This window comes from Amblyraja radiata, chromosome 2 (genome assembly GCF_010909765.2).
Source record: "Amblyraja radiata isolate CabotCenter1 chromosome 2, sAmbRad1.1.pri, whole genome shotgun sequence".
Taxonomy (NCBI): Eukaryota; Metazoa; Chordata; class Chondrichthyes; order Rajiformes; family Rajidae; genus Amblyraja; species Amblyraja radiata.
Window position 1 is genome coordinate 118,363,370 of NC_045957.1, and position 23,124 is coordinate 118,386,493.

The window sequence follows — 23,124 nt, forward strand, 5'->3', positions numbered from 1 at the left end:
AGAAAATCTTAAATCCCAGTCAAATTTTAACTTTGCTTGTCTTTTTTCCTTCTTCCCTTCAGGAGTGACGATTCCTTGGCTAAATATTGGCATGGTTTTCACTACCTCATGCTGGTCCCGAGACCAAAACCATCTTCCCTACATTGACTACTTACACACTGGTGCTGATTGCATATGGTAAGTTCGAGGTCTGGGACAGGGATGGGGAGAGGAATTGTTGTCACCACTGCTGGAGAAAGGTTCAGATCAACTTCTGAAAAAGATGAAGGAAGGGTCACGACCAGAAATGTCCTCTATTTTCTCAAGAGAGGCTGCCTGTTTACAAGAATGGTTCCGGGAATGAGTAAGTTAACCTATGATGAGTGTTTTTCGGTACTGGGCCTGTACTCACTGGAGTTTAGAAGAATGAGGGGGGGACCTGATTAAAACATACAGAATAATGAAAGGCTTGGTTAGAGTGGATGTGGACAGGATGTTTCCACAAGTGAGACCGTCTGGGACTAGAGGTCGTAGCCTCAGAATGAAAGGACAATTTCTTCAGTCTATGTATGTATCAGAGGGTGGTGAATCTGTGGAATTCTTTCCCACAGAAGGCCAAGTAAAGTTAGTGGATATTTTTAAGGCAGAGATAGATAGATTCTTGATTAATACGGGTGCCAGGGGTTATGGGGAGAAGGCAGGAGAATGAGGTTAGGAGGGATATTTAGATCAGCCATGATTGAATGACGGAGTAGACTTGATGGGCTGAATGGCCTAATTTTACTCCTATAACCTATGATTCTGCTCCTATCACCTCATGACCTGAGTGACTCCAGCAGTTTGTGTCTATCTTTGGTGTCTATCTTCTGTCACCCAACACACACAAGGTTGATCCTAGTTCTTGTTGCATCTCCTGCTTTGACATTGCAACACTGCGTAGCGGTCCAGGAAAGATCGGACTTTACTGACTTTACCTTGCACTAAACGTCATTCCCTGATCATGTATCTGCACACTGTAAATGACTTGACTGTAATCATGTATTGTCTTTCCGCTGACTGGTTAGCACGCAACAAAGGTTTTTCAATGTACCTCGTGACACTAAACTAAACTGAAAACCTTCGTCAGGGCCATTCATCAGTTGAATTTTCGTTCCAGAGAACCGATTCAGGAAATTGACCATCATCCCAACTGGTGCATGTAGTTTTTTTGTTCAGTCGGAACGGCGGTACGGCATAGTGGTAGAGTTGCTGCCTTATAGAGCTTGCAGCGCCAGAGACCCAGGTTCGATCCCAACTACGGGTGCTGTCTGTATGGTGTTTGTACGTTCTCCACGTCACCTGCGTGGGTTTTCTCCGAGATCTTTGGTTTTCCTCCTACACTCCAAAGACATTCAGGTTTGTAGGTTTATTGGCTTGGTGTATGTGTAAATTGTCCCTAGGTAGAATTGTGTTAATGTGCGGGCATTGCTGGACGGTGCGGACTCGGTGGGCCGAAGGGCCTGTTTCCAAACTGTGTCTCTCAACTAAACTAAAGTCTGACGAAAGGGTCTCGACCCAAAACGTCACCCATTCCTTTTACCTGAGATGCTGCCTGTCCATCTGAGTTACTCCACCATTTTGTGTCTATCTTCAATGTGGAGTAACTCAGCAGTACAGACAGCATCTCTGGAGAGAAGGAACGGGTGACGTTTCGGGTCTGAAGAAGGATCTGTTAAGATAATAGTTCTTTTTAATTCTTCCACCAGATTGACCTGAAGATCTGCTTCACTGACACAGAAGTGAGTTAAATCTTTAGTCCATATCCTTAAATGACCTTTAAAACTGCTTTAACCAAATGACCAGTTAAGCCAGCATGGACAGGGCTAAGTATATCTGTGTCCAACCGGCAGTGTGTTCAGGAATTAAAGGACAGCTAAAACTAAATGGAATTTGCTTTAGTTTTTTTAGTTTTAGAGATACAGCGTTGAAACATGCCCTTCGGCCCACCATGACGACCACTAGTTCTATCCTACACACTAGGATTGTAAATTGCCCCTAGTGTGTAGGACAGTGCTATTGTATGGGTGTGATCGCTGGTCGGCGCGGACTCGGTGGGCCGAAGGGCCTGTTTCCGCGCTGTATCTCTACACTAAACTCCAAATTAAACTAAACTAGAGACCACAGATGCCAATTAACCTACAAACCTGTAAGTCTTTGGATACATAGATACATAGACAATAGGTGCAGGAGTAGGCCATTTGGCCCTTCGAGCCAGCACCGCCATTCAATGTGATCATGGCTGATCATCCACATTCAGTATCCCGTTCCTGCCATTTCCCCATATCCCTTGACTCCGCTATCTTTAAGAGCTCTGTCTAGCATCCAGAGAGCCAGCCTCCACTGCCTTTTGAGGCAGAGAATTCCACCAATTTACAACTCTCTGGGTGAAAATTACTTTCCTCATCTCAGTTCTAAATGGCTTACCCCTTATTCTTAAACTGTGGCCTCTGGTTCTGGACTCCCTCAACATCGGGAACACGTTTCCTGCATCAAGCTTGTCCAATCCATTAATAATTTTATATGTTTCCATAAGAAACCCTCTCATCTTTCTAAATTCCAGTGAATACAAACCCAGTCTCACCATTCTTTCATCAAATGTCAGTCCCGCCATACTGGGAATTAATCTGGTGAAACTATGCTGGACTCCCTCAATAGCAAGAATGTTCTTCCTCAAATTTCCGGAGAAAACCCACGCAGGTCATAGGGAGAACGTACAAACACCGTACAGACAGCACCCTTGGTCAGGATTGAACCTGGAGATGTAAAGGGCCTGTCCCACTTGGGCGTCATTTGCGCGTCACGTAGATGGTGCGCAAAGATTTTGTACATCCCAAAATCCTGCGGTGCCGTGCGTGACCGCGCATCACTGCCTACGTAATCACGCACCATGCGCGTAATGCGCACGCGTCGTGTGTCGTGACGCGTAAATGGCGCCGCGTAAATGATGCCCAAGTGGGACAGGCCCTTTAGGCAGCAACTCTACCGCTGTGGCACCGTGACGCATCCAATTATTTGTCTTTTTTCCTATCTGTATCATAGCTCCATGATTCTCGCACCTGAATATCATTTCCCTGCACATCTACTGCTCTCTATCCTCCCACCCAAATGGTAGCTTGGGGACTGCATCCAGAAACATCACAGTTTCGAAGTAATCACTAGTTACTGATTTTTAGGATTAGCTTTAGGATCAACCTACCAAGTGAATATCTTTGGAATGTGGGAAGGAAACTGGTGCACCCGGAGACATCCCACGCAGGTCACGGGGAGAAGGTACAAACTCCGTACAGACAGCACCTGGAACCTGGGTCTCTGGCGCTGTGAGGCAGCAACTCGACCACTGCGCCACCGTGGACTTGATGCCTCTTCACTTTCCCAAAACACCGCCCCCCCTTCCAAATTTCAGTTCTCTGAACAGTTTTTTCTCCTGAATTGTTTCTAATTTTTGTTTGCAATCTGCTCACGTGTGGCTCACTGGAGTTGACAGCGTTTTTGTCTTAATTCAGTGCTTAATGAGATGCATGTGGGTGAAAAGTGGCTTCTTGGTCAGACCTGACGCCAGAATCGTAAGGTCCGATAAGGCTCAGTGCTGTGGAGATTTGCCGGTTTGATTCTTAGAGTCACACAGCGTGGAAACAGGCCCTTCGGCCCAACTTGCCCACACTGGCCGGCCAACTTGCCCCATCTACACTAGTCCCACCGGTTGGTCCATATCCCTCCAAACCTGTCCTATCTATGTACCTATCTTAATTGGTTTGGGATAAGGGAAACTTGAGATATACACGCTGACGTGGAGAGATAAAGAACAATGAATGAAAGATATGCAAAAAAGTAACGATGCTTACAGCCTAGTGGTATGACTATTGATTTCTCTCACTTCAGGTAGCCCTGGCATTCCCCCTCTCTCTATCTCTCCCCCACCCAAGTCGCACCAGCTTCTCAATTTTACCCTACAAACAGCTAACAATGGCCTGTTTATTTTATCATAGTTACTATTTTGCATATCTTTCATTCATTGTTCTTTATCTCTCGTTTCCCTTATCCCTAACCAGTCTGAAGAAGGGTCTCGACCCAAAACGTCACCCAGTCTTTCTCTCCGGAGATGCTGCCTGTCCTGCTGAGTTACTCCAGCTTTGTGTTTCTATCTTCGGTTTAGACCAACATCTGCAGTTCCTTCTTACACATGCCTATATCTTAATTGCTTCTTAAACGTTGTGATCGACCCAGCCTCAACTACCTCCTCTGGCAACTTGTTCCATACACTCACTTTGCTTTGTGTGAATGGGAAGTGGGTGTATGGAACAAGTTGCCAGATTCCTATTAAATATTTACCTCTTCACGTTAAACCTATGTTCTCTGGTCCTCGATTCCCCTACTCTCGGCAAGAGACTCTGCGTCTACCCGTTCTATTCCTCTCATGATGTTATATACCTCTATAAGATCAATTTTATGCCATCCTAGCAAGTTGCTAGGCATCAAACCCAGGTATATTTACAAAATCTTTTTAAAAAATGTAAATCTTTCTTTTAGAACAGTTGCTTTGAGTTTAGATGCCCCCCTTAATTGGTTTTGTCATTGTGAATAGTTTCAGCTCCCTGCAAGACTGACCTACAGCTTAGTTTTGTGTAGTTTACAGATACAGCATGGACACAGGTCCTTTGGCCCACCGAGTCCGCGCCGACCAGCGATCCCCGCACATTGACATTATCCTACACACACTAGGAACAATTTTACATTTATAACCAAGCCAATTTACCTGCAAACCTGTAACTCTTTGGAGTGTGGGAGGAAACCGGAGAAACCCACAGGGAGAATGTACAAACTCCGTACAGACAGCACCCGTTGTCAGGATGGAACCCGGTGCTCTGGCGCTGTAAGGCAGCAACTCTACCGCTGTGCCACCGTGCCCGTAGCATGCTTTTCAATTTATCACACGTTTTGTCACACTTTTTAAAAAAGCTTGACGTTGTGTATTTAACTGCGTTCACACAGCTTGGGTAAAACCCGCAGGTCTTTGCGTTTTTGTCATGGGCAAAGTGTGCATTCCAGAGGTCATGATGAAAACAAAGTGGATTCAGCGAGCATTTCTCATCTTGGCCCTCTGCACTCACTCCTAGTTGCCTTTGCTCGATGGGGAAACAAGGGTCTTTCAATGGACTCTGTCCGATGCCCACAACTTTGAAGATTACTAGCGACATTTGGGAACCACAACTTGAAACATTTCCAATGTTTTATGTAAACAAAGTAGATATTAAAAATACATTCACGTGGTTGATCATGAGATAGTGAATATTTACACTTGCTTGTCTCAGCAATTCAGATTGTGTTAATGACATGCCAACTATAAATGTTATATATATATATAGACAAATAACATTTATATATATCATGTGTATATATACACTCATATCTATATATATATATATATGCACACACTCACATCTGAAGAAGGGCTTCGACTCAAAACATAACCCATTCCTTCAGTCCAGAGATGCTGCCTGTCCCGCTGAGTTACTCCAGATTTTTGTGTCTATACATACACACACACATACAAATATATATATATATACTAGACCAAGTGCAGACTCGTTGGGTCTGTTCCCCCAACGTGCGGTTGTGGGGGAGGAGGCGGCATGCAGCGTCACACACTAACTACCCCCCCCCCCCCCCCCCGCACTCACGCTAATGGAGGGGAGGAGGGGAGAGAGAGAGAGAGAGAGAGGGGGGGGGAGGAGGAGAGGGGGAGAGAGAGGGAGTGCTGAGAGGGGGGTGAGATGAGGGGCAGGGGAGAGGTGGGGAGCAGGGAGGGGGAGGGAGGGTGGAGGGGTGTGTGGAGGGGAGGGGGGTTTAGGGGAAGGATGGTGGGGGAGGGGAGGAGGGGGAGAAAAAGAGGGGAGAGAGAGGGGGGAGGAGAGGGGGGGAGAGGAGGAGAGGGGGGAGGAGAGGAGAGGGGGGAGAGGAGGAGAGGAGAGGGGGGAGAGGAGGAGGGGGGGGGAGGAGGAGGGGGGGGGGGGGGAGAGGAGAGGGAGGGGGGGAGAGAGAGTGCCTTTTTACTTCAACCCAAACCACCATTTGCAGGCAGTGCTTTTTTACCTCTAACCATATTTTCATTTTCAAACCAAATTAAGGGTAGACATTTGTCAGTGTCATTCAGAGCTCTGATTGAGGCACACCACTTGCAGAGACTGATTGAGGCACACCACTTGCAGAGACTGATTGAGGCACACCACTTCCTGGTTTTATAGTCCCTCCCCCTCCCTCCAGCAGGGGCAGCAGAGAGAATGGGGAATTTTGTAAAAACATTAATATCTCTCTCAATTTTCATCGACGGGAAAAATCCTCGGCGCACATGCGGCGGAGGGGGGCTCTGAGCGAGATGGCCAAAAATGACGGCCGTAGGTGGCGGCGTACTCTCGGAAATCGGAGCACAGAAAGCCAAAACCGGTCAAGAACAGACTTTTAGTAATATAGATAGATATATATATATGCACACGCACATACACACACACACACACGCATATACCTCCCCGATATCAGTCTGAAAAAGGTTCTCGACCCGAAACGTCACCTATTCCTTTCGTAGATTTTTCACCTGGGTGTTATAAAATAATGCCCAGGTAAAATAAATTTGGTCTGGTCGGGGGGAGATCCCCCCGCCACGGGTGAGGAGGGGGCTGTGGACCCTCAGCAGGACCAAAAACCAGACCTGTCAAAGGGCGGATGAGCTCCTAGCGAGCCAACGGCCATCCACACTTCAGTAGAAGTTGGGACCACTGTCGCACACAGCGTTGTAAGGCACCGTGCACGTTGATGTTTTCAACGATGATGATGGTTGCCATGTTGAGAAAATCGCAAGTTTTCTTGCCCCTTTTTTAAAAAAGGACTGTGTGTATGGGCGCGTGTGTGCGGCATGTGTTTGTGCGTGTGTGTTACGAGTGTGTGTGCATGTGTTTGAGCGTGTGTGTATTAGTGTATGTGTGTGCACGGGTATGCGTGCATGTGTTTGCACGAGTGCGTGTTCACATGTGTATCTGCGTGTGTGTCTGCGTGTGTGTCTGTGTATGCGTGTGCAGCATTCAATGACAAAAACTGTCACCAGTCTGCGTGTCGGGCCTACAGGGATTCGGGGCGGGTTGTCGCTGGCTGGTGTTTCCGTAAAAGTTCCCGCAGGTTTGATGAGAGGATGTGAACCGTCGCTGCTTTGGGGAATACAGCAATAGATCGCTGCAGCCTTCGCCAGCACCGCAGGCTGGGCTGCGTACAGACTGCAGAGAGGGGGTGTGCAGAGCTGCACTGGTACACTTGTGTCCTGTTACCTGCGGGTGTTGGACCGTGACATTTGCAGCTGTCTTCCTTTCTCATATTCAGGTATTGTATTCCTGCTGAGGAGAAGACCAAACTCGATGAAGTGGTGCACACCCTACTCCAAGCTAACGGCACGTCAGGGCTCGACATGCTTGAAAGTAATATCATGGTAAGAGGCGGTCTATCGCTGGTACCTTCCTCTGACCACTTCAGAGATACAGCACGGAAACAGGCCCGTACACTAACACTACCCCACACACTAGGGACAATTTGCAATTTTTACCGAAACCAATTAACTTACAAACCTTCATAAGTGATAGGAGCAGAATTAGGCCATTTGGCCCATCAATATACTCCGCCATTCAATCATGGCTGATCTATCTCTCTCTCAACCCCATTCTCCTGCCTTTTCCCCATAACCCTACACCCGATCTAATCAAGAATCTATCTATCTCTGCCTCAAAAATATCCATTTAAGTCTCCACAGCCTTCTGTGGCAATGAATTCCACAGATTCACCACCCACTGAGTAAATAAATTTCTCCTCATCTCCTTCCTAAAAGAACGTCCTTTAATTCTGAGGCTGTGACCTCTAGTCCTAGACTCTCTCACTAGTGGAAACATCCTCTCCACGTCCACTCTATCCAAGCCTTTCACTATTCTAATAAAGAATATTATAATTATAATAGAATATATTATACAATAAATTCTAATATACAACACACCATTGACCTCCATTGTTCTAATGTGTAGGAAGGAACTGCTTACAATGAAGATAGACACAAAAAGCTTGAGTAACTCAGCGGGACTGGCAACGTCTCAGGGGAGAAGGAATGGGTTGAAACCCTTCTTCAGACTGGAGAAGGGTCTCGACCCGCAAAACATCACCAAATCTTTCTCCCCAGAGATGCTGCCGGTCCCGCTGAGTTACTCCAGCTTGTTGTGTCTTATCATCCATTGTTGTGATGTTTGCTTTTTCAGATTTCTCCTGAGGTGCTATGCAAGGAAGGGATCAGGGTATGTCGCACTGTGCAGCAGAGTGGGCAGTTCATCGTGTGTGCTCCCGGGGCATTCGTCTCCAAAGTCTGCTGTGGGTACAGTGTGTCGGAAGCCGTGCACTTTGCAACCACACAGTGGCTGAAAACGGGCTTCGAAGCTGCTAAGGTAAAGAGTTTGCGTTCCTGTACACCCACCTCCAACCGTAAAGTGACCGTATGTGTGTGTGTGTGTGTTAGGTGCACGAGTCATACTATAGACTTTAACAGAGATACTGCGCGGAAACTGGTCCTTCGGCCCACCGGGTCCGCGCCGACCAGTGATCACCCCGTGCACTAACACTATCCTCCACGCACCAGGGACAATTTACAATTTTACCAAAGCCAATTGACCTACAAAGCTGCACGTCTTTGGAGTGTGGGAGGAAACTGGAGCACCCGGAGAAAATGCATACGGTCACGGGGAGAACGTACAAACTCCGTACAGACAAGCACCCATAGTCAGGATCGAACCTGGGTCTCTGGCGCTGTGAGGCAGCAACTCTACCGCTGCGCCAACGTGCTGCCCAAACTGCATGGAATACAGGCCCTATGGCCCAACTTGCCCATGGTGGCCAACATGTCCCATCTACACTAGTCCCAACTTCCTGCATTTGGCAAGAGACTTGATTACCTGATCTATTCCTCTCATGATCTTGTACATCTCTGTAAAGATAACCCCTCATCCTCCTGCGCTCCAAGGAATAAAGTCCTAGCCTGCTCATTCTCCTATATAGTGAGACAGTGTACAAACAGGCCCTTTGGCCCAACTTGCCCACACCGACCAACATGTCCCATCTACACTAGTCCCACCTGCCTGCATTTGGCCCATATCCTCTAAACCTATCCTATCCATGTACCTATCTAAATGTTTCTTAAACGTTGCGATAGCCCCTGCCTCATCTACCTCTTCCGGCAACTCGTTCCATACACCCACCACCCTTTGTGTAAAAAAAGTTACCCCACAGTGTCCTATTGAATATTTCACCCCTCTCCTTAAACCTATGCCCTCTGGTCTCGATTTCCCCTACTCTGGGCAAGAGACTGCGTTTACCTCGTGCTGGCGAGAGCAGGAACAGGGAGATACGGGACCTGAACGTGTGGCTGAGGAACTGGTGCACGGGGCAGGGATTTAGATTCTTAGATCACTGGGATCTGTTTTGGGGTAAGGGGGAACTGTACAAAAGGGACGGATTGCATCTTAACAGGTGTGGGACCAGCATTCTGGCAGGCAGGTTTGCCACTGCTACACGGGTGGTTTTAAACTGAATAAGGGGGGTGGGGTGTCAAATGGGCTAGTGGAGGATGGAGTTAAAGGGAAAGGGTTTCTTAAATGTGTGAGTGTAGAGACAGAGGGGTGTAAAATGAGGGTAGAAGCAATAGGTAGCAAGGTGAAAAGTAAAAGTGGCAGGCCGGAAAATCCAGGGCAAAAATCAAAAAGGGCCACTTTTCAACAAAATTGTATAAGGGGTAAGAGTGTTGTAAAAACAAGCCTGAAGGCTTTGTGTCTCAATGCAAGGAGCATTCGTAATAAGGTGGATGAGTTGAATGTGCAGATAGCTATTAATGACTATGATATAGTTGGGATCACGGAGACATGGCTCCAGGGTGACCAAGGCTGGGAGCTGAACATCCAGGGATATTCAATATTCAGGAGGGATAGAGGGAAAGGAAAAGGAGGTGGGGTAGCGTTACTGATTAGAGAGGAGATTAACGCAATGGAAAGGAAGGACATTAGTTTGCAGGATGTGGAATCGGTATGGGTAGAGCTGCGAAACACTAAGGGGCAGAAAACGCTGGTGGGTGTTGTGTACAGGCCACCTAACAGTAGTAGTGAAGTTGGAGATGGTATCAAACAGGAAATTAGAAATGCGTGCGACAAAGGCAAAACCGTTATAATGGGTGACTTCAATCTACATATAGATTGGGTGAATCAAATTGGCAGGGGTGCTGAGGAAGAGGATTTTTTGGAATGTATGCGGGATAGTTATCTAAATCAACATGTAGAGGAACCAACGAGAGAGCAGGCTATTTTAGACTGGGTATTGAGTAATGAGGAAGGGTTAGTTAGCAGTCTTGTTGTACGTGCCCCCTTGGGCAAGAGTGACCATAATATGGTTGAGTTCTTCATTAGGATGGAGAGTGACATTGTTAATTCAGAAACAATGGTTCTGAACTTAAAGAAAGGTAACTTTGAGGGTATGAGACGTGAATTGGCCAAGATTGACTGGCAATTAATTCTAAAAGGGTTGACGGTGGATATGCAATGGAAGACATTTAAAGACTGCATGGATGAACTACAAAAATTGTTCATCCCAGTTTGGCAAAAGAATAAATCAGGGAAGGTAGTGCATCCGTGGATAACAAGGGAAATCAGGGATAGTATCAAAGCGAAGGATGATGCGTACAAATTAGCCAGAAAAAGCAGCATACCGGAGGACTGGGAGAAATTCAGAGACCAGCAGAGGAGGACAAAGGGCTTAATTAGGAAAGGAAAAATAGATTATGAAAGAAAACTGGCAGGGAACATAAAAACTGACTGCAAAAGTTTTTATAGATATGTGAAAAGAAAGAGATTAGTTAAAACAAATGTAGGTCCCTTGCAGTCAGAAACGGGTGAGTTGATCATGGGGAACAAGGATATGGCGGACCAATTGAATAACTACTTTGGTTCTGTCTTCACTAAGGAAGACATAAATAATCTGCCGGAGATAGCAGGGGACCGCGGGTCAAAGGAGTTGGAGGAATTGAGTGAAATCCAGGTTAGCCGGGAAGTGGTGTTGGGTAAATTAAATGGATTAAAGGCCGATAAATCCCCAGGGCCAGATAGGCTGCATCCCAGAGTACTTAAGGAAGTAGCTCCAGAAATAGTGGATGCATTAGTAATAATCTTTCAAAACTCTTTAGACTCTGGAGTAGTTCCTGAGGATTGGCGGGTAGCAAACGTAACCCCACTTTTTAAGAAGGGAGGGAGAGAGAAAACGGGGAATTACAGACCAGTTAGTCTAACATCGGTAGTGGGGAAACTGCTAGAGTCAGTTATTAAAGATGGGATAGCAGCACATTTGGAAAGTGGTGAAATCATTGGACAAAGTCAGCATGGATTTACAAAAGGTAAATCATGTCTGACGAATCTTATAGAATTTTTCGAGGATGTAACTAGTAGCGTGGATAGGGGAGAACCAGTGGATGTGGTGTATCTGGACTTCCAGAAGGCTTTCGACAAGGTCCCACATAAGAGATTAGTTTACAAACTTAAAGCACACGGCATTGGGGGTTCAGTATTGATGTGGATAGAGAACTGGCTGGCAAACAGGAAGCAAAGAGTAGGAGAAAACGGGTCCTTTTCACAATGGCAGGCAGTGACTAGTGGGGTACCGCAAGGCTCAGTGCTGGGACCCCAGCTATTTACAATATATATTAATGATCTGGATGAGGGAATTGAAGGCAATATCTCCAAGTTTGCAGATGACACGAAGCTGGGGGGCAGTGTTAGCTGTGAGGAGGATGCTAGGAGACTGCAAGGTGACTTGGATAGGCTGGGTGAGTGGGCAAATGTTTGGCAGATGCAGTATAATGTGGATAAATGTGAGGTTATCCATTTTGGTGGCAAAAACAGGAAAGCAGACTATTATCTAAATGGTGGCCGACTAGGAAAAGGGGAGATGCAGCGAGACCTGGGTGTCATGGTACACCAGTCATTGAAAGTGGGCATGCAGGTGCAGCAGGCAGTAAAGAAAGCGAATGGTATGTTAGCTTTCATAGCAAAAGGATTTGAGTATAGGAGCAGGGAGGTTCTACTGCAGTTGTACAGGGTCTTGGTGAGACCACACCTGGAGTATTGCGTACAGTTTTGGTCTCCAAATCTGAGGAAGGACATTATTGCCATAGAGGGAGTGCAGAGAAGGTTCACCAGACTGATTCCTGGGATGTCAGGACTGTCTTATGAAGAAAGACTGGATAGACTTGGTTTATACTCTCTAGAATTTAGGAGATTGAGAGGGGATCTTATAGAAACTTACAAAATTCTTAAGGGGTTGGACAGGCTAGATGCAGGAAGATTGCTCCCGATGTTGGGGAAGTCCAGGACAAGGGGTCACAGCTTAAGGATAAGGGGGAAATCCTTTAAAACCGAGATGAGAAGAACTTTTTTCACACAGAGAGTGGTGAATCTCTGGAACTCCCTGCCACAGAGGGTAGTCGAGGCCAGTTCATTGGCTATATTTAAGAGGGAGTTAGATGTGGCCCTTGTGGCTAAGGGGATCAGAGGGTATGGAGAGAAGGCAGGTACGGGATACTGAGTTGGATGATCAGCCATGATCATATTGAATGGTGGTGCAGGCTCGAAGGGCCGAATGGCCTACTCCTGCACCTAATTTCTATGTTTCTATGTTTCTATGTTTCTACCCGATCTATTCCTGCAATGATTTTGTGATCCATCACAGTCTGGTGTTGGTGGGGGATGAGAGGCTGGTGTTGATCCTTGCTCTGGTCAAAGGAGGAGAAGGAATGGGCCAGGTAGGGTGTGGTGAGATGGCGGGAGCGGATGCCGTTGATCCTGACTACTGTGAGATGGGGGCAGGGCGGGCGCTGTGCCAGTGAGACGGATACGTGGGGGAACAGCCCCGGCCTCATAGATGTGAGGGGAGATGGCCCTTGCCACGCCGTGGGGGGTGTTCAGGTCAGCCCTAGTTATAGGAGTAAAACTAGGCCATTCGGCCCATCGAGTCTACTCCGCCATTCAATCATGGCTGATCTCTGCCTCGTAATCTCATTTTCCTGCCTTCTCCCCATAACCCTTGACACCCGTTCTAATCAAGAATCTATCTATCTGCCTTAAAAATATCCACTGACGGTCTCTACAGCCCTCTAGCAATGAGTTCCACAAATTAACTCCCCTCTGACTAAAGAAGTTCCTCCTCGCCTCCTTTCTAAAAGAGCGCCTTTCAATTCTGAGGCTGTGACCTCTGGTCCTATACTCTCCCACCAGTGGAAACATCCTCTCCACATCCACTCAATCCAAGCCTTTCATTATTCTATAAATTTCAATCAGGTCCCCCTCAACCTTCTAAACTCCAGCGAGTACAGGCCCAGTGGTGTCAAACGGTCATTTTATGCTAATCCACTCATTCCTGGAATCATTCTTGTAAATCTCCAGAGCCAGCACATCCTTCCTCAGATATGGGGCCCAAATTTGCTCACAGTGTTCCAAATGGGGCCTGACCAACGCCTTATAGTCTCAGCATTCATCTCTGTTTTTGTATTCCAGTCCTCAATATAAATGCTAGCATTGAATTTGCCTTCCTTACTATTGATAGTGGCATGGTGGTGTGGTGGGTGGAGCTACTGCTTCATAGCGCCAGAGACCCGGGTTCAACAACAGTCATTGAGTCATACAGCGTGGAAACTGGACATTTGGCCCAACTTGCCCACCAACATGTCCCTGAATCTGGACGTGTGCACTTTCGCACTTCTGTACCTCTTCCCCGATGGGAGAAGGGAGAAGAAGGAGTGACCCGTCCTTGATTATGCTGCCGGCCTTGCCGAGGCAGCGTGAATTGTAAATGGAGTCAATGGAAGGGAGGTTGGTTTGTGTGATGGTCTGGGCTGCGTCCACAATTTACTGCAATTTCTTGCGGTCTTGGATGGAGCTGTTCCCAAACCGTGCTGTGATGCTTCCTGATAAAATGCTTTCCACGGCGCATCTGTAGAAGTTGGCGAGAGTTGTCTGGGACATGCTGAACTTCCTTAGCCTTCTCAGGAAGTTGCTGTGTTTTTTTCCTCATCAGGGCTAAAGCAAATGTTGTTATTCTGCCCACACAGGACTTGAAACGACGATATATCGCTAACGCTTTCTCGATGGAAAAACTACTTTACCTTATGGCGACTGCGGAGTCAAAGCGGGACTGTGGAACGACACTAAGCCACATCTCTTCACTTTTGCAAGAACTCAGGTAGGTCCTGGGAATTCAGAGCCATTCAGGACTCGAGGGCCTGAGCTACAGGGAGAGGTTGGGCAGGCTGGGGCTCTATTCCTTGGAGCACAGGAGGATGAGGGGTGATCAAGGAATAGATAGGTGCACAGAGTTTTAGAGTGATACAATGTGGAAACAGGCCCTTCAGCCCAACTTGCCCACACCGGCCAACATGTCCCAGCTGCCCTAGTCCCACCTTCCTGCGCTTGGTCCATATCCCTCCAAACTTGTCCTTTCCATGTACCTGTCAAACTGTTTCTTAAATGTCGGGATAGTCCCAGCCTCAACTACCTCCTCTGGCAGCTTGTTCCATACACCCACCACCCTTTGTACCTCTGCCCCCCCCCCCCCCCCCGCTGTGATTCCTCCTTCCCTCCAACTCTACGTGCCCTCACCCCTCTAAGTATTCTGCCCAGAGCAGGGGAATCGAGAACCAGAGGACCTAGGTTTAAGAAAGAACGATTTAAATCGAAGGTAGACACAAAATGCTAGAGTAAGTCAGCGGGTGAGGCAGCATCTCTGGAGAGAAGGAATGGGCGACGTTTCTGAAGAAGGGACTCGATCCGAAACGTCACCCATTCCTTCTCTCCAGGGATGCTGCCTGTCCTGCTGAGTTACTCCAGCATTCTGTGTCTACCTTAGGTTTAAGGTAAGGTAGGAAAGATTTAATATGAACCCAAGGAGTAAGTTTTTCACATAAAGGGTGGCGTTGAGTTGAGTTTATTGCCACTTGTACCAAGGTACAGTGAGAAGTTTTGAAAATTGGACGTATGGAACGAGCTGCCCGAGGAGGTTCCTTCGAGGGATGCTGTCTCATCCACTAGGATTTTCCAGGGCTGTTTGGTTCCATCACAGCTTTGGGGTCCGAACACTGACCAAAGAGCTGACTTCCAGATCTTGACGTGAGAGTTAGTTCCCTTAACATCAAGGTGGTCTTTGGCCAAGTTTGACATCTAGAAACCTTGGTTAAGCTGTTGACCAATTTTTGATCATCAGCTTAATGATGCCCAATTCTTTTTGAATGGGCTTCAATGGGAAAGCACCCTAAACGAGTCACGCCTTGCACCTCTACTTTTGGACATTTGGACTTTGTCTCTGGCTGATAACAGCTGGGAAGAAATTCTCCCTGAATCTGGAGGTGTGAGTTTACACCAGGCAAAGACACAGCATGCTGGAGTAAAATCCCTGTCCCACTGTACGAGTTCATTCAAGAGCTCTCCCGAGTTTAGAAAAAAAATCTAACTCGTGGAAGCACGTAGAATGTACGTTGCGGGTACGTCGGAGTCGTGGATGTCTCTTAGCGTCTCGTAACGCTAACGGCAGGTACTCGGGAAACGCGGTAAGCTCGGGAAGACTCGTGAAGATTTTTTAACATGTTGAAAAATGTCCACGAAAGCCCCGAGTACCTGCGAGCGGCCATTACCGTAAATCTCCGAGTTCGAATCAGGACAAACTCGGGAGAACTCTTGAATGAACTCGTACAGTGGGACAGGGCGTTAACTCAGTGGGTCAGGCAGCATCTCTGGAGAAAAGGAATAGGTTACGTTTTAGACCAGCGGTTCTTAACTTGGGGGCCGTGACCCCCATGGGGGTCGTTTGGGGTTTTTCCGGGGATCATGAAGGGGTCATAAATAACATATCAATTTGTTGAGCCCATGTTTAGGACCCTAACAAAGGTACATAACACACACAGTATTTTGTTTACGTATGCGTGTACGTATACGCACACGAACTGTGTGTGGCCTGGATCATGTACCATCGTTCCGGCTCTGTAGTTCTAACTATACACACGTCACTGCAAATCAAGCAAAACTGTACAGTCACAATACGTATTGGTTGGGAGGTGTTGATTGGATAAGCATTTCTAGGTCCAAGATGCCGACGCAAATCTTAACCAATCATATTGCTTTTTACAACAGTTATAGAAAATACCTGACATTGTATTTTGCCGTGATAACTAAAAGATTCTGTCATGTGGTTTTTGAACAGCGCTCGTGTAAACACGGCCAAGCGTTCCACGGGGATTGTTCTGCGACTGCTCACCGTTGATCGCACACAATAGAATTCTTGATCGCTCATCAAACTGCCCCGTTCTTTCGAAGAGGGCCTTGACCCTGTTGGTCCAGTCCCCCTCAACCTATCGCTGTGAGGCTGGATTCTCAACCACGGTAACTCTGAAAACTAAGGCACGCAATAGGCTTGTGGTCGACGCTGACATGTGGTGCTGCCTGTCGAGTATTCGTCCTCGTTTTGATCGCCAGATGGCTGCGAAGCAATTTCAGCCATCCCATTGACTGAGTATTGGCAGACATGTTTTCATAAATCGGGCTGGTTTTTTTTTTTCAATTTTTGTTTCGGGGGTCATGGTACTGACCAAGAATGTCTGATGGGGTCGTGGGGCCAAAACGGTTACGAAACCACAGTTTTAGACGATGTGCCTGCAACCAGCATTTGCAATTCACTCTTATGCGTTTTGACACTTCTATACCTCTTGCCTCTTGGCATTCCTTGGCAGAAGGTACAGAAGTTATAAGCGCGCACCACCAGACTCGGGTGTAGGAAGGAACTGCAGATGCTGGTTTAAACCAAAGTTAGACATAAAATGCTGGAGTAACTCTGCGGGACAGGCAGCATCTGTGGAGAGAAGGAATGGGTGACGTTTCGGGCCGAGACCCGTCTGAAGAAGAATCTCGTCCCGAATCGTCACCCATTCCTTCTTTCCATAGATGCTGCCTGTCCCGCCGAAATCGGGGGCGCACAGGGACTTGGGAGTGGTGGTGCAGGATTCTCAAAAGGTTAATTTGCAAGTCGAATCGGTTGTAAGGAAGGCAAATGCAGTGCTGGCATTTATTTTGAGAAGGACTAGAATACAAAAACAGAGATGCAATGCTGAGGCTCTATAAGCCCTGGTCGGGCCACATTCGGAATATTGTGAGCCATTTTGGGCCCCATATCTGTGGAAGGATGTGCTGGCTCTGGAGTGGGTCCAGAGGTTTACGAGAATGATCCCAGGAATGAGTGGGTTAATATACATTGAACACTAGGCCTGTACTCGCTGGAGTTTAGAAGGTTGAGGGGGGGGGGGGGAATCTCATTGAAACTTGCCGAATAGTGAAAGGCCTGGATAGAGTGGATGTGGAGAGGATATTTCCACTAGTGGGAGAGTCTAGGACCAGAGGCCATAGCCTCAGAATAAAAGGACGTTGTCTTCTTTAGAAAGGCAAAGAGGAGGAATCTCTTTAGCCGGAGGGTGGTGAATCTGTGGAATTCATCGCCACAGACGGCTGTGGAGGCCAAGTCAATGGTTATTTATAAGGCAGAGATTGATAGATTCTTGATTAATACAGGTTCAGGGGTTATGGGGAGAAGGCAGGAGAATGGGGTTAGGAGGGTAAGATAGATCAGCCATGATTGTATGGAGTAGTAGACTTGATAGGCTGAATGGCCTAATTCGACTCCAATAACTTATGAAAATGAACTGATGAGAAAGATGGTTGTTGTTGGTGGGGATGGATCAGATTGGCCCCGGATCATCACTGCTGATGCTTGTGATAAACTCACCCGAGGCCCGACTGTGTTGTAAACTTGTACAAAGACAACTACGACTGAAGAAGGGTCTCGACCCGAAACGTCGCCCATTCCTTCTCTCCAGAGATGCTGCCTGTCCTGCTGAGTTACTCCAGCATTTTGTGTCTACCTTCGATTTAAACCAGCATCTGCAGTTCTTTCCTCTGATCTCTGGTTTATCCCCATGAATGGTGATCCTGTAGCCCCTCTAGTGGTGAGAGGTTGTACCTGCAGCAGCAACTTTGTACAATAGGAATTGAAGTGTCGAACTCTGTAAATTGGTTTTACACGTTTTACTGAACTTCAACCGTCTGAAGAAGGGTCTTGATCTGAAACATCACCTATTCCTTCTCTCCAGAGACGCTGCCCGACCCACTGAGTTACTCCAGCACTTTGTGTCTTTAACATTTTTTAATATGTATCATACCTTATTTTTTTCCAAAAATTGATCTATTCAATTATTGACAACAAAAATATTTACAAAATAAACAATCCCAACTCACCGAAGATAGACACAAAAAGCTGGAGTAACTCAGCGGGACAGGCAGCATCTCTGGAGAGAAGGAATGGGTGACGTTTCGGACCGAGACCCTTCTTCAGACCGGAAACGTCACCCATTCCTTCTCTCCGGAGATGCTGTCTGTCCCGCTGAGTTACTCCAGCATTTTGTGTCTATCTTCGGTTTCAATCAGCATCTGCAGTTCCTTCCCACACATTCCCAATTCACCCACCACCATAACACAAAATATAACTTAATATCCTTAATACTAAATATTAAATGACTACATTACAATCCTGGTCCAGGATGCATTCGACCCCCCCGCGATGCCCAGCGCTCCCGGAACCCCTCCATGGTGCCCGTGGGCACCGCATGTTCCTTTTCGAGGGAAACCTGGGCGCGGATGTATCCCCGGAAAAGGGACAGGCAGCCCCTGGCGCCGTGACTCGCGGATGGCCAGCTTGGCCAGGCCCAGGAGCAACCCAACCAGGACATCCTCTGCTCTAATTAGTTTGGTTTATTGTCACGTGTACCGAGGTACAGTGAAAAGCTTTTGTTGCGTGCTACCCAGTCAGCAGAAAGACAATACATGATTACAATCAATGCATTTACAGTAATCAGATACATGATAAAGGAATAACGTTTAATGCAAGGTGAAGTCAGTACAGTCCGATCAAGGATTGTACACTCCACCCCCAGGTCCCTAATATAATGGGGACGAATCCCTGTGTAGGGAGACCTCCACTGGTGGTCCATATGTAAAGTTCACAAGAAGAATAATCTTCATCTTACACTCCCCTCTCCCTAGGGTTGCCAACTTTCTCACTCCCAAATAAGGGACAAAAGGTCAAAATACTGGACAAATTCCCGACAGCAATTCGTTGACTGACTCGGCCGTGGCTGGGTGAATGATGAGTTGGCCCGGGTGCTGGACTGCACACAAAGCCCAGCCAGCGGGCCAGCTGAGGAGTTTTGGCCTGGGCGCGACGTCACGGCCAAAGTCCGGCACCACGTCCAACTCATGAACCGATGATCGGCCATGAGAAGGAGGGGTGGTGGTGGTGGTGTCGGCGGTAAGCGAAGGTCCGAAGGTCGGACAGCTGGTTGGGCTGCCGACCGACGGGGCCACGGACGAGGAGGCGCTGCTGCTGCACTCCATGGGCTGCACTACATTGGGACGGGTGAGGCGGGGCCGGATGCAACGCTATGCCCCGACAGTCCCCTCGACCCGAGTAGTAGCAGTCAAATACGGGACAAGGGCGGTCACGTATGGGACAAACCAATTTAGCCCAATGTACGGGATGTCCCGGCTAATACGGGACAGTTGGCAACCCGACCTCCAGGCCTGAAATCATCTGTAGCTGGTCCTGATTGTTCCTGGTCCTTTCTCGCCTCCAGCTCATCACTAACCCCCCCCCCCCCCCACCACACACACACATCTTTAAATTGTGCCCCCTCCCACCCTGAAGCTGCATCCTCTAACCTTTGACATTTCCACCTGGGGGGGGGGGGGAGAAAAGGTTTGACTGTCTACCCTAGCTAACACTCTTTTGCTTTGATAAATTGCAAAAATAAAACAATGTGGGGTGTAGATGGGGTGAACGCGCTGTGTATTTTACCCAGAGTTGGGGAAATGAAACATAGAAACAGAAAATAGGTGCAGGAGTAGGCCATTCGGCCCTTCGAGCCTGCACCGCCATTCAATATGATCATGGCTGATCATCCAACTCAGCATCCTGTACCTGCCTTCTCTCCATACCCCCTGATCCCTTTAGCCACAAGGGCCACACCTAACTCCCTCTTAAATATAGCCAATGAACTGGCCTCAACTACCTTCTGTGGCAGAGAATTCCACAGATTCACCACTCTCTGTGTAAAAAAACCAGAGGACGTGGGTTTAAGGTAAGAGGAGAAAGATTCAATAGGAACCCGAGGGGCAACGTTTTCACATAGTGGGTGGCGGGTACATGGAACGAGCTGCTGGAGGAGGTAGTTGAGGCAGGTATTATAACAATGTTTTAAAGAGACTTACTTGGACAGGTACGTCAGTAGGAAAGGTTTGGAGGGATATGGCCCAGGTGGGACTAGTGTAGATGGGTCATCTTAGTTGGCATGGGCAAGTTTAGACTTCAGAGATACAGTGCAGAAACAGGCCCTTCGGCCAGTCGAGTTAGAAACATAGAACATAGAAACATAGAAATTAGGTGCAGGAGTAGGCCATTCGGCCCTTCGAGCCTGCACCGCCATTCAATATGATCATGGCTGATCATCCAACTCAGTATCCCGTACCTGCCTTCTCTCCATACCCTCTGATTCCCTTAGCCACAAGGGCCACATCTAACTCCCTCTTAAATATAGCCAATGAACTGGCCTCGACTACCCTCTGTGGCAGGGAGTTCCAGAGATTCACCACTCTCTGTGTGAAAAAAGTTCTTCTCATCTCGGTTTTAAAGGATTTCCCCCTTATCCTTAAGCTGTGACCCCTTGTCCTGGACTTCCCCAACATCGGGAGCAATCTTCCTGCATCTAGCCTGTCCAACCCCTTAATAATTTTGTAAGTTTCTATAAGATCCCCTCTCAATCTCCTAAATTCTAGAGAGTATAAACCAAGTCTATCCAGTCTTTCTTCATAAGACAGTCCTGACATCCCAGGAATCAGTCTGGTGAACCTTCTCTGCACTCCCTCTATGGCAATAATGTCCTTCCTCAGATTTGGAGACCAAAACTGTACGCAATACTCCAGGTGTGGTCTCACCAAGACCCTGTACAACTGCAGTAGAACCTCCCTGCTCCTATACTCAAATCCTTTTGCTATGAAAGCTAACATACCATTCGCATAGATAGAGTTTGTACCAACCAGCGATTCCTGTACACCACGAGTGACAATGTGCAATTTACCAGTGGTCAGTTAACCTACAAACTATGTAGGAAGGAACTGCAGATGCTGGTTTTAACCAAAGATAGACACAAAATGCTGGAGTATCTCTGCAAGTCAGGCAGCATCGCTGGAGAGAAGGAATGGGTGACGTTTCAGGGTGAAGTTTCAGTCTGAAGAAGGGTCTCACAAGTTCTAGAGTCAAGAGTGTTTTATTGTCATATGTCCCAGATAGAACAATAAAATTCTTACTTCATTCTTAGTTCACAAGTTATCTGCACAAGAGTCTACTCCGCCATTCAATCATGGCTGATCTCTGCCTCCTAATTCAATTTTCCTGCCTTCTCCCCATAACCCTTGACAGTTCTAATCAAGAATCTGTCTATCTCTGCCTTAAAAATATCCACTGACTTGGCCTCCACTGCCCTCTGTGAATAGAATAGATAGAATGCTATTTATTGTCATTCAAACCTAGGTTTGAACGAAATTTCATTTCTACAGTTTTTTACAATTACAAAACAACCCAAGACCCACACTTAACACAGTTTACATAAACATCCATCACAGTGAGTCTCCAACATCTCCTCACTGTGATGGAAGGCAAAGTCTTTATCCCTTCCCTTTGTTCCTTCTCCCGCGGTTCAGCAGTCCAACTGCAGTGTCGAGGCGAACTGGGGCTCCGATGTTAAAGCCCCCGGCGGGCGATGGTAAGTCCTGAGGCCGTTTAAGCCACGCCGGGCGATGTTAGGCCCCGGCTCCATGTCCTTAAACCCGCGATTCCAGCGGGAGAAGTCGCCGTTGCGGAGCTCGGAAAAGCGGTCTCCCACCAGGGACCTGCGAGCTCCCGATGTTCCCGTCTACCGGGTCTGCGGCCGGTGCCTCCGAACTCCAAAAGTCGGGTCACAGCCGCACGCCACCACAGCTCTTCCCGCTCCGAAGTTGGCCAGCTCCGCGATGTCCGTTCCGCAGGCTCTGCAACTGGATCCCTCGGGTTAGTCCCGGCCGGAGGTCGCCGCCGGCTCCACGATGTTAGGCCCAACGACATCCGAGACCCGACAGGGAATAGTCGGGTCCCCGCACAGGGAAGAGATTTAAACGGTTTCCCCCACAGCCCCCCACATATACACAGCTAAAAAAATAATAAAAACGAACTCAAAGACATACATTTAACAAGACAAAAATAAAAAAAGACAGACGACTGTAGTCGAGCCGCTGCCGTTAGGTGCCGCCACTCCCACTGTGGCAATGAGTTCCACAGATTAACTACCCTTTGACTAAAGAAATTCCTCCTCACCCCTTTAGATTCTGAGGCTATGACCGCTGGTCCTAGACTCGCCCACCAGTGGATACATCCTTTCCACATCCACTCGATCCAGGCCTTTCATTATTCTGTAAGTCTTGTTCAGTGTTTGGAGATACAGTGTGGAGACAGGCACATTGGCCCAGTGACTGTGAAGGATGATGGTGCGAGTCGGTGCGTGGGCTCGGTATTAACACCTCCGTTGTCCCCTCAGGGATACAGAGTCGAGGCAGCGACAACAGCTGCTTGATGCCGGCCTGCACTCGTCCGCCCGGTACGGCAGCCACGAGAGCAACTTGTCCACCATGGAGATGAAGAAGAAACCACGTAAGTGGTTGGGATCTGAGACGTCGGAGAGGAGGTGTCAGGTCTGCCAGCAGCTATGTTACCTGTCCATGGTGAGTACCTGCCCTGGCGGCATCTTCTGTACATGGACTGTGTGTTTAGTTTAGAGATACAGCACGGAAACAGACCCTTCAGCCCAGCGTTTCCACACCGACCAGTGATCCCCGCACATTAACACTACCCTACACACACTAAGGACAATTTATAATT

At 47.7% G+C, this 23,124-nt stretch overlaps 1 protein-coding gene across 3 annotated transcripts in view; it reads left to right on the forward strand.

The window, feature by feature from the left end:
• Nucleotides 1-23,124, forward strand: part of jarid2 (jumonji and AT-rich interaction domain containing 2) — a 336,587-nt gene that overhangs the window by 305,067 nt on the left and 8,396 nt on the right. For 2 of the 3 annotated variants that reach the window (XM_033014235.1, XM_033014234.1), the window contains exons 12-16: nt 63-177; nt 7,384-7,489; nt 8,301-8,483; nt 14,177-14,307; nt 22,784-22,967. In XM_033014235.1, coding sequence (XP_032870126.1) covers nt 63-177; nt 7,384-7,489; nt 8,301-8,483; nt 14,177-14,307; nt 22,784-22,967 — 719 coding nt within the window. Of the gene's footprint in view, nt 1-62; nt 178-7,383; nt 7,490-8,300; nt 8,484-14,176; nt 14,308-16,317; nt 16,548-22,783; nt 22,968-23,124 lie in introns of those variants that run through there. The other variant, XM_033014236.1, reaches the window with a different exon arrangement.